This window comes from Aquarana catesbeiana, linkage group LG01 (genome assembly GCF_042186555.1).
Source record: "Aquarana catesbeiana isolate 2022-GZ linkage group LG01, ASM4218655v1, whole genome shotgun sequence".
NCBI classification, from domain to species: Eukaryota; Metazoa; Chordata; class Amphibia; order Anura; family Ranidae; genus Aquarana; species Aquarana catesbeiana.
Window position 1 is genome coordinate 522,100,175 of NC_133324.1, and position 13,762 is coordinate 522,113,936.

At 40.8% G+C, this 13,762-nt stretch overlaps 1 protein-coding gene and 5 pseudogenes across 2 annotated transcripts in view; 1 reads left to right on the forward strand and 5 right to left on the reverse strand.

The window, feature by feature from the left end:
- The window catches only part of RAX2 (retina and anterior neural fold homeobox 2), a 149,458-nt gene extending 141,149 nt beyond the window's left edge, over positions 1-8,309 (forward strand). For both annotated transcript variants that reach the window (XM_073594240.1, XM_073594249.1), the window contains exons 2-3: positions 3,144-3,384; positions 6,470-8,309. In XM_073594240.1, the coding sequence (XP_073450341.1) occupies positions 3,145-3,384; positions 6,470-6,907 (678 nt within the window). In that variant the 5' untranslated portion in view covers position 3,144 and the 3' untranslated portion in view covers positions 6,908-8,309. The remainder of the gene's footprint in view (positions 1-3,143; positions 3,385-6,469) is intronic.
- Positions 8,310-9,410: 1,101 nt separating this feature from the next.
- On the reverse strand, positions 9,411-9,529 carry LOC141124916 (5S ribosomal RNA; annotated as a pseudogene).
- Positions 9,530-9,635: 106 nt separating this feature from the next.
- On the reverse strand, positions 9,636-9,754 carry LOC141124439 (5S ribosomal RNA; annotated as a pseudogene).
- Positions 9,755-9,851: 97 nt separating this feature from the next.
- LOC141125104 (5S ribosomal RNA) lies at positions 9,852-9,960 on the reverse strand (annotated as a pseudogene).
- Positions 9,961-12,909: 2,949 nt separating this feature from the next.
- On the reverse strand, positions 12,910-13,018 carry LOC141125032 (5S ribosomal RNA; annotated as a pseudogene).
- A 100-nt stretch (positions 13,019-13,118) lies between these two features.
- LOC141124882 (5S ribosomal RNA) lies at positions 13,119-13,237 on the reverse strand (annotated as a pseudogene).
- Between the last annotated feature and the right edge of the window lie 525 nt (positions 13,238-13,762).

Genomic DNA, 13,762 nt, shown 5'->3' on the forward strand with positions numbered 1-13,762 from the left:
TTTTTGTTTGTGCTTTAGAGTAGTATTCCAATAGGGTATTTAAAAACATTTTTTTTTTAAATCAGTATCAGGGAAGTGTGATATTTGTTTGAAAATTAGTGTGAAATAATCTAACCACATCAAACAAGATGTAAACCAGTGTACCCTAAGTTACAGGAGATACAATCACGCACGGTTAAATGTTACCACATGTCATGCTGTTGTATTAACATGGTTTTTATTTTTAACTTTTAGATGTGTATACCTGTTAGCCTAGTTCTATCATTTGCAAAATCACCTTTTTGGGTACCACTTTAATCCTTCAAGCCATCTCGGGAAAAAAATGTTTAGGGAGAATGCTGAGATTGTTAAATTAGTACTCTACGGGAAAACAAAGCTAGTTTTCAGGCACTTGGAGATGTTTCCTCTTCAGTGTAAGTTAGTCATGTTTTTTTTCCGTAGGTTCACTTTAAGGCAGGAATGACAGATGAGCAAAGAGACAAGGAATAAGAAAAAAAGTTTTGAACAGAAAGGGGGGAAATGCACTTGGAAACCAGAGAAGAGAGAATTTTAGGGAGTGAAGGATGTTAGGGGAAGAGTTTGTGCAGACACACTAGGTTATATACTGAAGCTATTTTGTATGTCAATTTTTCCAGTAATATGTGTAGAAAGGGTGCTAGAAACTGTGGTGAGAAGATAAAGTTCACATAGCTAGTGTAGAGCTCATGTAGATCATGTTTGTCAAGAAGTCCTTATATTGGTATAATGTCAACTGGAGTGCTAGTCAGTCATCCATCAACACGCTTTCGTTGTTATAGTGTCTTTGCTGTGCCAGGGTTAATGCTTGACAATACAAGGGTAAGAATGTCAAGTTTATTGCATGTGACTGTTGTCTTGCTACTTTAAGTATAAAACAGAATAGAAAGTTGCAATTAGACAGAGAGAACAAAAATTCTAAGTGCTTGTGATTCTGTGCTTGGGGGGGGGGGGGTAGAGGAGGATAAATAGGAGGGTATTATCACAATTTCACACTGTGTTATATTGCAATTTACCAATTCTTAGTTAGATGTGGTAGCCTCGTTAGTTTTCTTTATTTAGGCTTTTGTCTTTATATTTGTACCTGTTGAACACCCTGTACCAGACCAAGTGATCCAGCAAAAGTGGCAGTTAGAGGGTTGAGAAAAAACATTTAACACTGATGGGATGCTTACAATGATCAGATTTTAAATATGCCACCAACCTCCAAGCACTGTATGTCCCTACCTACTAGGGACATATTAAACAGTGGTTCTAACCATCAAACACATGCAGTAATTGAAATAATTAATTAATTAATTGAAATAAGGAAAACATGATATAATAAATGTGCAAGCCAGCATTAAAAAGGGGTTCCCAAAATCAAATATACATGCAACAAATAAAATAAGTGCTGCACTTAAAAAAAGCATTATATATATAATGTGCAACAGCTCCAAAATCATAACCATTAAAAACCACAGCACTAATAAATTAATGCAATAGTGAAAAAAACTGTGCAACCTTGGTGTTAAACCAATCAGTGCTCACATCATATATCACGTATAGGCATACAATGTTATTAACAGTGTAAAAAAAAAAACAATGTCCATTCAAATAAAACATTCATAATGTGTCAAATAATATTTCAAGATTGTGCTCCACATCATCACAAGGTATCTTCATGTGTGTACACATACTCCTTAACCACACACCACTGTAATAATAGGTGCCTGCTCATCTGGAAAAAGAGGACCCCTTAATTATTGGAGGTCATCCAACACAAGTAACCCAGAAGCGTTAGTTAACCTTCACTGCTTCCCCCTCGGATACATCCAGTCTGTCACTCTGTGAAGGAACCAGCAGCTCTCAGGATCTTAATTCAGATTCAGAATACTTTAATACTCCCAAAGGGAAGTTATTGTTGCTAAGGCCCCTTTCACATGAAGCGGCCCAGCTCAGCGGGCTCCGCTAGCTCAGTGGGAGATCGCTCCGTTGATCCCTGCTGAGCCGGTGGATGACAGATCCCTCTCTGTTCACTGAGCAGGGAGGGACCTGTCAGTGCCCCGCTGATTTCTATGGGTAAATCGTATGAAAACGGACAGCATGCCCGTTTTTATCAGATCCGATAGACGGATGGAGAGCGTATTGCCATACGTCTGTCTTGAGTGAATTGGATGGCAGGCAGGTGTCAGCGGACACATCTCCACTGACATCCGCTTGCCCATAGGAGTTAATGGGTGGCCCGCTCGGATCCACCTGAAAAACGGACCCAGACGGATCCGAGCAGGCTTAACATGTGAAAGAGGCCTTACAGCTTTTTTCCCCTTTGGGACAAAGGATTTACATAAATGAACATAATAAGTGTGCAAGCCAGCACTAAAAAGTGATTCCCACCTTTAAACATACATGCAACAATTGAAATAAATTGAAATGCAAAGGAAAACATTATATAATTGATATGCAAAAACTCCAAAATCACAAATATAAAAAACAACAGCACTAATAGATTAATATAGCAGTGAAAAAAACTGTACAACCTTGGTGTCCTTCGTGTCAAACCAATCAGTGCTCACATCAAATCATAAGCATAAAAACATTATTAACAGCATCAAAAAATACAATGTCCATTCAAAAAAAACATTCATAATATACTCAATAGTACTTCAATATTGTACTCATGTGCTCCACACTGTCACAAGTTATCTCCAGGTGTGATCACACACTTCTTAACCACACACCACTGTGATAATAGGTGCTTGCTCACCTGGGAAAGAGGACCTCTTAATTATTGGAGGCCATCCAGCACAAGTAAGGAGGAAAAGTGAACCCTTACTGCTTAAAAAGTGTTAGCTGGAGTTCAGATTTAATTTGTTAGTTAAGCCAATAAATATGCTTGCGCATCTGACACTACCCTACCCCATATTGACATTTCTGCTGTCCAAAGTGTCTCCGTTGCTCCTTCATTCAGAGTGAAGATACCTTACAATGGAAAGTACTTTATGAGTAAGTTCCTGCTCCCCCACCCCATTTTCCACCCCCGTTTGCTTGTACATCCTTCTGTATATTGTTTTTCATGCCAATTGTTACTTTTCTCCATCAAAGTCTGTATACGTTATTGGCCATACCTTATTCTTCCAAATTTCCAGGATGTTTCTGGACAAATGTGAAGGAGATCTGAGTGATCTAAGAGGGGACAATATACCATCATCATGCCCTGCAGAAGGAGAAGATGAAATTCCAAAAAAGAAACATCGCAGAAACAGAACAACCTTCACTACCTATCAATTACATGAATTAGAAAGAGCATTTGAACGTTCCCACTATCCGGATGTATATAGCCGAGAAGAGCTTGCCATGAAAGTTAGCCTGCCAGAGGTTCGGGTACAGGTGAGACTAACAAAAAAGGGGGATGGTTAAATTCAATGCAAGTGCAATAAGCTCAATTTGTGGTACAACTTTTATAAACTAATCTTTTTATTTTTTTTTAATTATTTATAATACATGTTCATCCTAAATGTCAACCACATCCAGATCTGCAAAGTTATACTTTTTATTTAGATCCACATCCTATTCCATCATGCTTGTCCTCTTTTTTTGCTGGTTTTTGTATCCTGTGTTTTTTTTTTTCTCTCTTTAATTTACAGCTCTTGGAACTTGGCCTTAAAACATAATAAATGTCCAATTATTAATACTGATACATTAGGCACTCACACCTGTACACCCCTTATGAACCAGAGCACTTTTTCAAATTTTGGTATGGAACTGTTTATTTGACAATAACTTTTTTTAGAACAACAAGGATTTCTTTTGGTAATATTGTCTTGGAAAAAATATTTTTGTATATAATCCATAGAAATAAAAATGTAACAAAACTAACAAAACACATTTTTTTCCTTATGATATAGTCACAAATTAAAAAAACACAACAATTAAAAAGGCTTTTATTTAACGCAACACTAAAAAAAGAAGAAACAAAATTAATTTAAAAAAAAAAAATTTTTTAGGCTTTCTTTTTTCCTTTATTTACACATTGTGATTTAGCCAGTAAGTCTGGTATTTTGAAATTTCTGTTAAAAGACAACTGTCCAGGAGAGATTAGAGGGTTGAGGAAAAAAAACTAACACTGACAGGGTTTTTTTCATTTATGTCAAACCTTTATCCTAAAAAGGAAAAACAACTGTTACTATAACTGCTTAAAAAATGTTTGCTAGAGTTCTACTTTGTCCACCTAAATTTGCTAGTGCATGGAACACTACCCTTTTCCCAGATTGACCGTGCTGCTGCCCAAGTGTATCTCTATTGCTTCTTCATCCAGGGGGGTAACACTGTAAAGCAGCCCATAGATGAGTCAGTTTTTTCATTCAACTAGCGGGTTGAATTAAAAAACTGACTTGATTCCCCCATCCATCCCGCTAAGCTATTGTATTTTGAGAGCGAGGAGACTTCTCTGCCATCAGAATACACTGATCGAGCAGAAAAAAAATGACAGAGCAGTTATAAAGACGTCGATCTGTATTCCCTGCTGAACTGCCCGAATTTCGATCCATGCATGGCCAGTTTAAGATTGAAAGTGTATTAATTTACTAATGCAGCCACCACATTTAACTTTTTGTTTTTGAGTTTAGTACAGCTTTAACTGACATCATATGTTGATCAAAGCTGCCTTATAATCTACATATGATTGAAACAAAGTAAATATAAATGTAGCAGTATTACTTAGTATCTCAGTGTAAGCAGTGTTTATGAACACTGTGTTATAAAATTTGTTTATTGACATGCTAACTGGTAATTCCAGCAAATGTGAGGGAGGAGGAGCAGCTCTGTGGAACAACAGAGCATCATATATAGGGCCTATGTACTGAGATTAAGCTTTTTTGGGCTTGAAGCATGCTTAAACTTTACAATTGGTATAAGCCCAATTGAATATTCAAATCTACTAAATATATTCCAAGTGCATCTAAACAAAATGTGTGTGAAGTCTTATAGTTTGTTTTCCTTAAAAATCAGCCACAGCATCAGTAGAAAAGCCTGTCTCCTGCCAACAAGCTGTAGAGTGGGACCTCTGCTCTCTTTTAGGAAGTGGTTGTTTTTTCAGAGATCCAACACATCAACTTTTGGGCCCAAAGCTATATCTCTTCAATCAATGGGCAGCATTGCTTTTTAAATAGATATTAAAAAAACGTTCTGGTGTTTTCGGCAAATATTTCAAACAAAGATAACCCACTTAAAAGGACAAGCTCTCTTTTAGGAAAAATTACATTTGTTTACGCTACCTAATGTAACCTAAGTGAGCCTGAAAATCCCAAAACAAGCTTATTTACTTCAACATGACAGCTGCAAGCCTCCTCAGCTGTTTCTATCCTTCGATGGCAAATCTTCTTTGGTGCTGGCCATGCCTGTGCAGTGAGCCCCCATAGCCTTAAAAGGGGCCTAACTCCAAACCTCAGAGTACAGCAAGGATGGGGTTAATGTGTAGGCATGGCCAGCACTAAAGAAGATATTAGCTGGTAGGAGTTAAACAGCAGAGAAGGCATGGTAAAATAAGTAATCAGCTGAGCAGCGTGCTTCTAGGTTAATTTAGGTTAAAGGGGTAGAAAGGGTAGGGTAATGTAGTTTTTAATAAATTACTTACTTTGTTTAAAGTCATTCATCATAATAGTACAGTCAATGCATCCTACAAAACAGACCCCATGACTTGGAGGTATGTGATGTTGGAACGCTAGGCATCATTAGACAAGATTTTTAGCAACCTAATGGGTTATACTAGATTTAAGTTGTAGAGCAATACAGGTTTATTTATTATGGATTGGCAAAATACAATGACTAATTTCAAAAAGCGGTAATTATTCAGGAAAATAGGAAAAAATGCAGTGCTTTAATTATAATATATTTTAAGAATAAAGATAAGAATACACAGACCACCCAAATCACAGAAGTACAATTGATAAACATATGATTATAATTATTATCCCCTTTACTGTCTTTACTCTTCTACTTCTGTAGGGAAGTTTGGGAATATATGTGCAAGCTGTGCTTGAAGAGTGTAGCGACACTGAAATGAAACAGAATAGAATCATACCTCCTCATAGAGTAGATAATTGGGAAACGCAAAGTTTATCTTGAAGCTCCATAGTGTTCTGTGACTTTTTACATTATTTGCTCTAAATATGATCTTGGTGGATAATAACAATAATATAAATCCAAGCTCACCTTAACCACCACCATGACATTTTATTATGCTGCATTCTTTACTATGCACTCCCTACTAATCCATAAACTGAAATATCCAATTTGTGGCCACCTTGATCCTTTAATGGGATCCTTATTATCTAGAAGCTGTCTTTAGGAATGTTAATTGCTCTTATCCTAATGCTAGAGATTTCTCGCTCTCTCTCTCGACACCTGTTGCTGTACTTGATTTTAAAATACCACCTCTGATTTTTACTAATAAGCATAATTATTTTTCACACAGGTTTGGTTCCAGAACCGAAGGGCAAAATGGAGGCGTCAGGAGAAGTTAGAGTCTTCTTCTGCCAAACTTCATGATTCCCCACTGCTCTCATTTTCACGGACACCAATAACCACCAATGTTGGGCCACTAAGTTCTTCTTTACCTCTCGATCCATGGCTCACCTCCCCCATTTCTACAGCCAGCAGTGTGCACAGCATACCAGGATTTATGGCTCCTTCTCAAAATCTTCAGTCTCATTACACTGGTCACACTTTCCTCAACAGTGCACCTACAATGACATCTATACAGCCTCTCAGCAGTGGTCCCTACCAATGCATGGGTGGCTTTGTTGACAAGTTTCCTATAGAGGAGTTGGACCGAAGCTCCAGCATTGCTGCACTTCGCATGAAGGCCAAGGAGCACATTCAGACTATAGACAAGACTTGGCAGCCTATCTGACAACTACATAAACTGGGGCTATAGCCAAAACTGAATGACTATAAGCAACACTTAGGGCTAAAAGTGAATTCATGAGGCCAAAAAATACAGGAGCTGCCATTGCTGGTTATTTTAAACTGTGCATCCTAGCTTCCCTACATTCAGACATACAGTCACTGACTAAAAATTTGCTCTAGATTAGTCATACTAGATCAGAATTTCTTATACATTTTACTATGTAGGAACCCTTGAAATAGTTTTGAGGTTTCAGGAAACCCAGACTAAAACTTTTAGACCTACAGCTCATGGTACATTAGTATGATAAGTAGGTTGTACAGAGATTTAAATAATAGGATAAAGAATGTGTTTTGTTTTTAATCAGAAAATGAAATGCATAATAATACCCAGAAAAGAAACACAGACAGTGAAAATTGTAGTGCCCCCTTACCATGGTGGTCATTGTAAGCAGGAGATCAGATTTCCACTGTTCTCTCTTTTGAAGGAACCTTTGCATTTCCCCAGACACTAGTTGAGAAAAGCCAAAAGTACAAAATAGTGAGGCCAAGAGAAGAATATCAGCTGCAGAGCTCACACCATTAAGTCAGCAAATTTCTCAAAGGTTATCTATAACTATTTATTAAAGTGTAATCATTTGTAGGTGGCTACTTTCATTAAAAACAGTGAAATGCAAATAATAAAATGAATAAAAAGGGGATAAAATTGTATTCTTATGCCGTGTACACACGAGCAGACTTTTCGACCGGACTGGTCCGACGGTCTATCCGACGGACTTTCGCAGACTTCCGACGGACTTTCCTCACGAACGGACTTGCCTACACACGATCACACCAAAGTCCGACAGATTAGTACGTGATGACGTACGACCGGACTAAAATAAGGAAGTTGATAGCCAGTAGCCAATAGCTGCCCTAGCGTCGGTTTTAGTCCGTCGGACTAGCATACAGACAAGCGGATTTTTCGACCGGACTCGAGTCCGTGGAAAGATTTGAAACATGTTTCATTTCTAGGTCCGTCAGACTTTTGGGATAAAAAGTCCGCTGGAGCCCACACACAATCAAATTGTCCAATGGAGTCTGGTCCGCCAGACCAAGTCTGCTGGAAAGTCCGCTCGTGTGTATGCGGCATTAGAAGTGTTTTAACAGTTCGTCAGCAACATTGTCCCATAGAAAATATGAAAAGTGTCATCTAAAATATGGTGTTCTGAAATCTCTCATAATTTACTAATCTAGTTTTTCTCTAACATGTTTAAGACACTTACATACTATACTACCAAAGAAATGTGAAAAATGTAATGGGGCAATTTATCAAAAGTGTTTTACTGTAACTCAGATATTGTATTTTCTGAAAAACATTTAAAATGGTGGCTATATACAATGTTCTCACTTCATGAGCCATTTTAACAGAGGTTACATATTTTACATTTAAAAAGATGTTTTATGGATTGTTTTTTTAAAGCATAAATGTTGCAAAAAAAAAATAAATACACAGCTGAAATGCAAATATAAATGCAAAAAATCTGCAGTTCTGCTCAGTGAGTTTTCTAATCCAGATGCTAACCTATGTTAATATATAATGATGATCACTTATTTTTTCCTCATTGCAGTCACAGTATAGCTTGGTCAAGAGTGAGTTTGGATAGTAAAGGAACAACATTTCTTTAATTAGGTCATGTTTGTGTTCTCTCCTCTAATTTGCAAATTATATTTGTTAGAGTTACAGCACTGTGCAATGTTAAAGTCTTGTTGGATGACATTGTTTCCCTTTCTTCACCCAGTTTGAATATTTACAAATAAGAGACTTTTGAAAAGACAGATGGAGGTAATGGCATCAACGAATATAACACAAGAGTAAATAGGATTCCTTTACATTTGACTATGCTCAACCATATAAAAATATCTATATGTTCAGACAAATTGCATAGCTGCACATTTTTCAAGGGGAAAAGCAGGAATCTTGAATGAATGGAAATGTATCAGATTTTATGTACATACTCATGCTATTAAGTCGTATAGGAAGCCAGCGGAAAATTCATTCCAATAGGTTCTACCTAAGAAAAAAGGTAAGAAATGGGGTAGACTGACCTTTAAGTATTTTACAACATACATCAGTATTGAAAAATTTTTGTTACAATACAACTATGTGCCCTCATCCTTAGCTTTTACATATCCTTTGAGAATTGTAGATGGTTAGTGATTATGAAACAAAAGACTAAATACAAATGGTAACTGTATTCTATTCCTAATAAAATTTAAGTCACTCTTGAGATAACAACTATTATAATTAAACCCATTGCTATAAGTAGAAAGAACACCTAAGCTGTGTGCAAGCAAAACTTGTGTAGTCTTGCCTTGCAATGTACAAGAATGGTAGACGAGATCTGGTGCATTCAGGGTGATGTGGCCGTAGGCAATCTCCTTTGAAACCCTCTTGAGAAAAGCCAAGATGGTCACGTCAGGAAACAAGCCAAAAAATAGGTCAAGTCCAAAAAAAAAAAAAAAAAAGAAGCCTACAGCACTTGATATTCCCAGGCGGTCTCCCATCCAGGTACTAACCAGGCCCGACCCTGCTTAGCCACCGGGATAAAACAAGATCAGGCACTTTCAGGGTGATGTGGCCGTAGGCAATCCCCTTTGGCACCCATAACCCTCTTGAGAAACATCAAGATGGTCGCCTCGGGAAAAGAGCCAAAGAATAGGTCAAGTCCAAAAAAAAAAAAAAAAAGAAAAGAAGCCTACGGTACCTGGAATTCCCAGGTGGTCTCCCATTCAGGTACTAAACAGGCCCGACCCTGCTTAGGCTCCGAAATCAGCAGAGATCGGGCGCTTTTAGGGTGATGTGGCCATAGGCAATCTTTTTGGCACCCTCAACCCTCTTGAAAAACTCCAAGATGGTCACTTCGGGAAACAAGCCAAAAAATAGGTCAAGTCCAAAAAAGAAAAAAGAAAGCCTACGGCACCTGGTATTCCCAGGCGGTCTCCCATCCAGGTACTAACCAGGCCCAAGCCTGCTTAGCCTCCAAAATCAAGTGCTTTCAGGGTGATTTAGCCATAGGTAATCTTCTTTAGCCCCCTCAACCGTCTTGAGAAATGCCAAGATGGTCACCTCGGGAAACAAGCCAAAAAATAGGTTGAGTCCAAAAAAAAGAAGAAGCCTACGGCACCTGGTATTACCAGGCGGTGTCCAATCCAGGTACTAACCAGGCCCAACCCTGGTTAGTCCCTGAGATCAGGCACTTTCAGGGTGATGTGGCAGTAGGCAATCTCCTTTGGCACCCTCAACCCTCTTGAGAAACGCCAGAATGGTTACCTCGGAGAACAAGCCAAAAAATAGTACAAGTGCAAAAAAAAAAAGGCTACAACACGGGTATTCCCGGACGGTCTCCCATCCAGGTACTAACCAGGCCCGACCCTGCTTAGTCTCCAAAATCAGATGCTTTCAGGGTGATGTGATTGTAGGCAAACTCCTTGGGCACCCCCACCCCCCTTGAGGAACGCCAAGATGGTCACCTCGGGAAACAAGCTAAAGAACAGGTCAAGTCCAAAAAAAAAAGAAAGCCTACGGCACCTGGTATTCCCAGGCGTCCTCCCATCCAGGTACAAGTCTGCTTAGCCTCCGAGGTCAAGTGCTTTCAGGATGATGTGGCCATAGGAAATGTCCTTTGGCACCCTCAACCGTCTTGAGAAACGCCAAGATGGTCACCTCGGGAAACAAGCCAAAAAATAGCTCAAGTGCAAAAAAAAAAAGCCTACAGCATCGGGTATTCCCAGACGGTCTCCCATCCAGGTACTAACCAGGCCCGACCTCTGAGATCAGATGCTTTCAGGGTGATGTGACTGTAGGCAAACTCCTTGGCCAACCCCACCCCCCTTGAGGAGCGCCAAGATGGTCACCTTGGGAAACAAGCCAAAAAATAGGTCAAGTCCCAAAAAAAAAAAAAAAAGAAAGCCTATGGCACCTGGTATTCCAAGGTGGTCTCCCATCCAGGTACTAACCAGGCCCGAGCCTGCTTAGCCTCCAAAGTCAAGTGCTTTCAGGGTGATGTGGCCATAGGAAATGTCCTATGGCACCCTCAACCGTCTTAAGAAATACCAAGATTGTCACCTCGGGAAACAAGCCAAAAAATAGGTAAAGTCCAAAAAAAAAAAAAGAAGCCTATGGCACCTGGTATTCCCATGCGGTCTCCCATCCAGGTACTTACCAGGCCCGACCCTGGTTAGTCCCTGAGATCAGGTGCTTTCTGGGTGATGTGGCAGTGGGCAATCTCCTTTGGCACCTTCAAACCCTCTTGAGAAACGCCAAGATGGTCACCTCGGGAAAAGAGCCAAAAAATAGGTCAAGCCCAAAAAAAAAAAGAAGCCTACGGCACCTGGAATTCCCAGGTGGTCTCCCATTCAGGTACTAAACAGACCCGACCCTGCTTAGGCTCCGGAATCAGCGGAGATGGGGCTCTTTCAGGGTCATGTGGAAATTGGCAATCTTTTTGGCACCCTCAACCCTCTTGAGAAACGCCAAGATGGTCACCTCGGGAAACAAGCCAAAAAATAGGTCAAGTCCAAAAACAAAAGAAGCCTACGGCATATGGTATTCCCAGGCGGTCTCCCATCCAGGTACTAACCAGGCCCGACCCTGATTAGTCCCTGAGATCAGGTGCTTTCTGGGTGATGTGGCAGTAGGCAATCTCCTTTGGCACCTTCAAACCCTCTTGAGAAACGCCAAGATGGTCACCTCGGGAAAAGAGCCAAAAAATAGGTCAAGTCCAAAAAAAAAGAAAAAGAAGCCTACGGCACCTGGAATTCCCAGGTGGTCTCCCATTCAGGTACTAAACAGACCCGACCCTGCTTAGGCTCCAAAATTAGCCGAGATGGGGCGCTTTCAGTTTGATGTAGCCATAGGTAATCCTCTTGGCACCCTCAACCCTCTTGAGAAACGCCAAGATGGTCACCTCGGGAAACAAGCCAAAAAATAGGTCAAGTCCCAAAAAAAGAAAAGAAAGCCTACGGCACCTGGTATTCCCAGGCGGTCACCCATTCAGGCATCCAGGTACTAACCAGGCCCAACCCTGCTTAGCCTCTGAGATCAGGCGCTTTCCGGGTGATGTTGCCGTAGGCAATCTCCTTTGGCACCCTCAACCCTCTTGAGAAACGCCAAGATGGTCACCTCGGGAAACAACCCAAAAATTGATCAACTCAAAAAAAAAAAAAAAGAAGCCTATGGCACCTGATATTCCCAGGCGGTCTCCCATCCAGGTACTAACCAGACATGACGCTGCTTAGTCTCCGAGATCAAACGCTTTCAGGGTGATGTGGCAGAAGGCAATCTCCTTGGGCACCCTCAACCCTCTTGAGAAACACCAAGATGGTCACAAGCCAAAAAATAGGTCAAGTCCAAAGTCCTTCGGCACTTGGTATTCCCAGGCGGTCTCCCATGCAGGTTTTAACCATGCTTAGCCTCCGAGATCAGCTGAGATCAAGTGCTTTCAGGGTGATGTGGCCATAGGCAATCTCCTTTGGCACCCTCAACACTCTTAAGAAATGCCAAGGAGGGTCACCTCGGGAAACAAGCCAAAAAATAGGTCAAGTCCAAAAAAAAAAAAGAAGCCTATGGCACCTGGTATTCCCAAGCAGTGTCCCATCCAGGTACTAACCAGGCCCAAACCTGCTTAGCCTCCAACATCAAGTGCTTTTAGGGTGATGTGGCCATAGGCAATCTCCTTTGGCACTCTCAACCCTCCTGAGAAATGAAAATATGGTCACCTCGGGAAACAAGCCAAAAAATAGGTCAAGTCTAAAAAAAAGAAGCCTATGGCACCTGGTATTCCCAGGCGGTCTCTCATCCAGGTACTAACCAGGCCCGACACAGCTTAGTCCTAGAGATCAGACGCTTTCATGGAGATGTGGCCGTAGGCAATCTCCTTTGGCACCCTTAACCCTCTTGAGAAACGCCAAGATGGTATCCTCGGGAAACAAGCCAAAAAATAGATCAAGGCCAAAAAAAAAAAAAGAAGCCTACAGCACCTGGAATTCCCAGGTGGTCTCCCATCCAGGCACTAACCAGGCTCGAACCTATTTAATCTCCAAGATCGAGTGCTTTCAGGTTGATGTGGCTGTAGGCAATATCCTTTGGCACCCTCAACCATCTTGAGAAACGCCAAGATGGTTACCTCGGAGAACAAGCCAAAAAATAGGTCAAGTCCAAGAAAAAAAAATAAAGAAGACAACAGCACCTAGTATTCACAGGCGGTCTCCCATCCAGCTACTAACAAGGCCCGACCCTGTTTAGCCTCCAAGGTCAGATGAGATCGGGCGCATTCAGGGTGATGTGGTCATAAGCAATCTCCTGTGGCACCCTCAACCCCCAAGCCAAGTCCAAAAAAAAAAAAAGCCTACAGCACCTGGAAATCCCAGGCCGTCACCCATCCAGGTATTAACCAGGATTGACCCTGCTTAGCCTCCGAAATAAGAAAAAATCGGGCACTATCAGGGTGATGTGGCCATAAGCAAATTCCCTTGGCACCCTCAAACCTCTTGAGAAACGCCAAGATGGTCACCTCGGCAAACAAGCCAAAAAATAGGTCAAGTCCAAAAAACAAAAGAAGGTTACGACACCTGGTACTCCCAGGTGGTCTCCCATCCAGGTACTAACCAGGCCTGATCATGCTTAGCCTCCAAGATGAGATTAGGTCGGGCACTTTCAGGCTGATGTAGCCTTATGCAACCTCTTTTGGCTCCCTCTTTTGGCACCCTCAACCCTCTTGAGAAAGGCCAAGATGGTCACCTCAGAAAACAAGCCAAAAAATAGGTCAAGTACAATAAAAAAAAAAGAAGCCTACCACACCAGGCATTCCCAAGCTGTCTC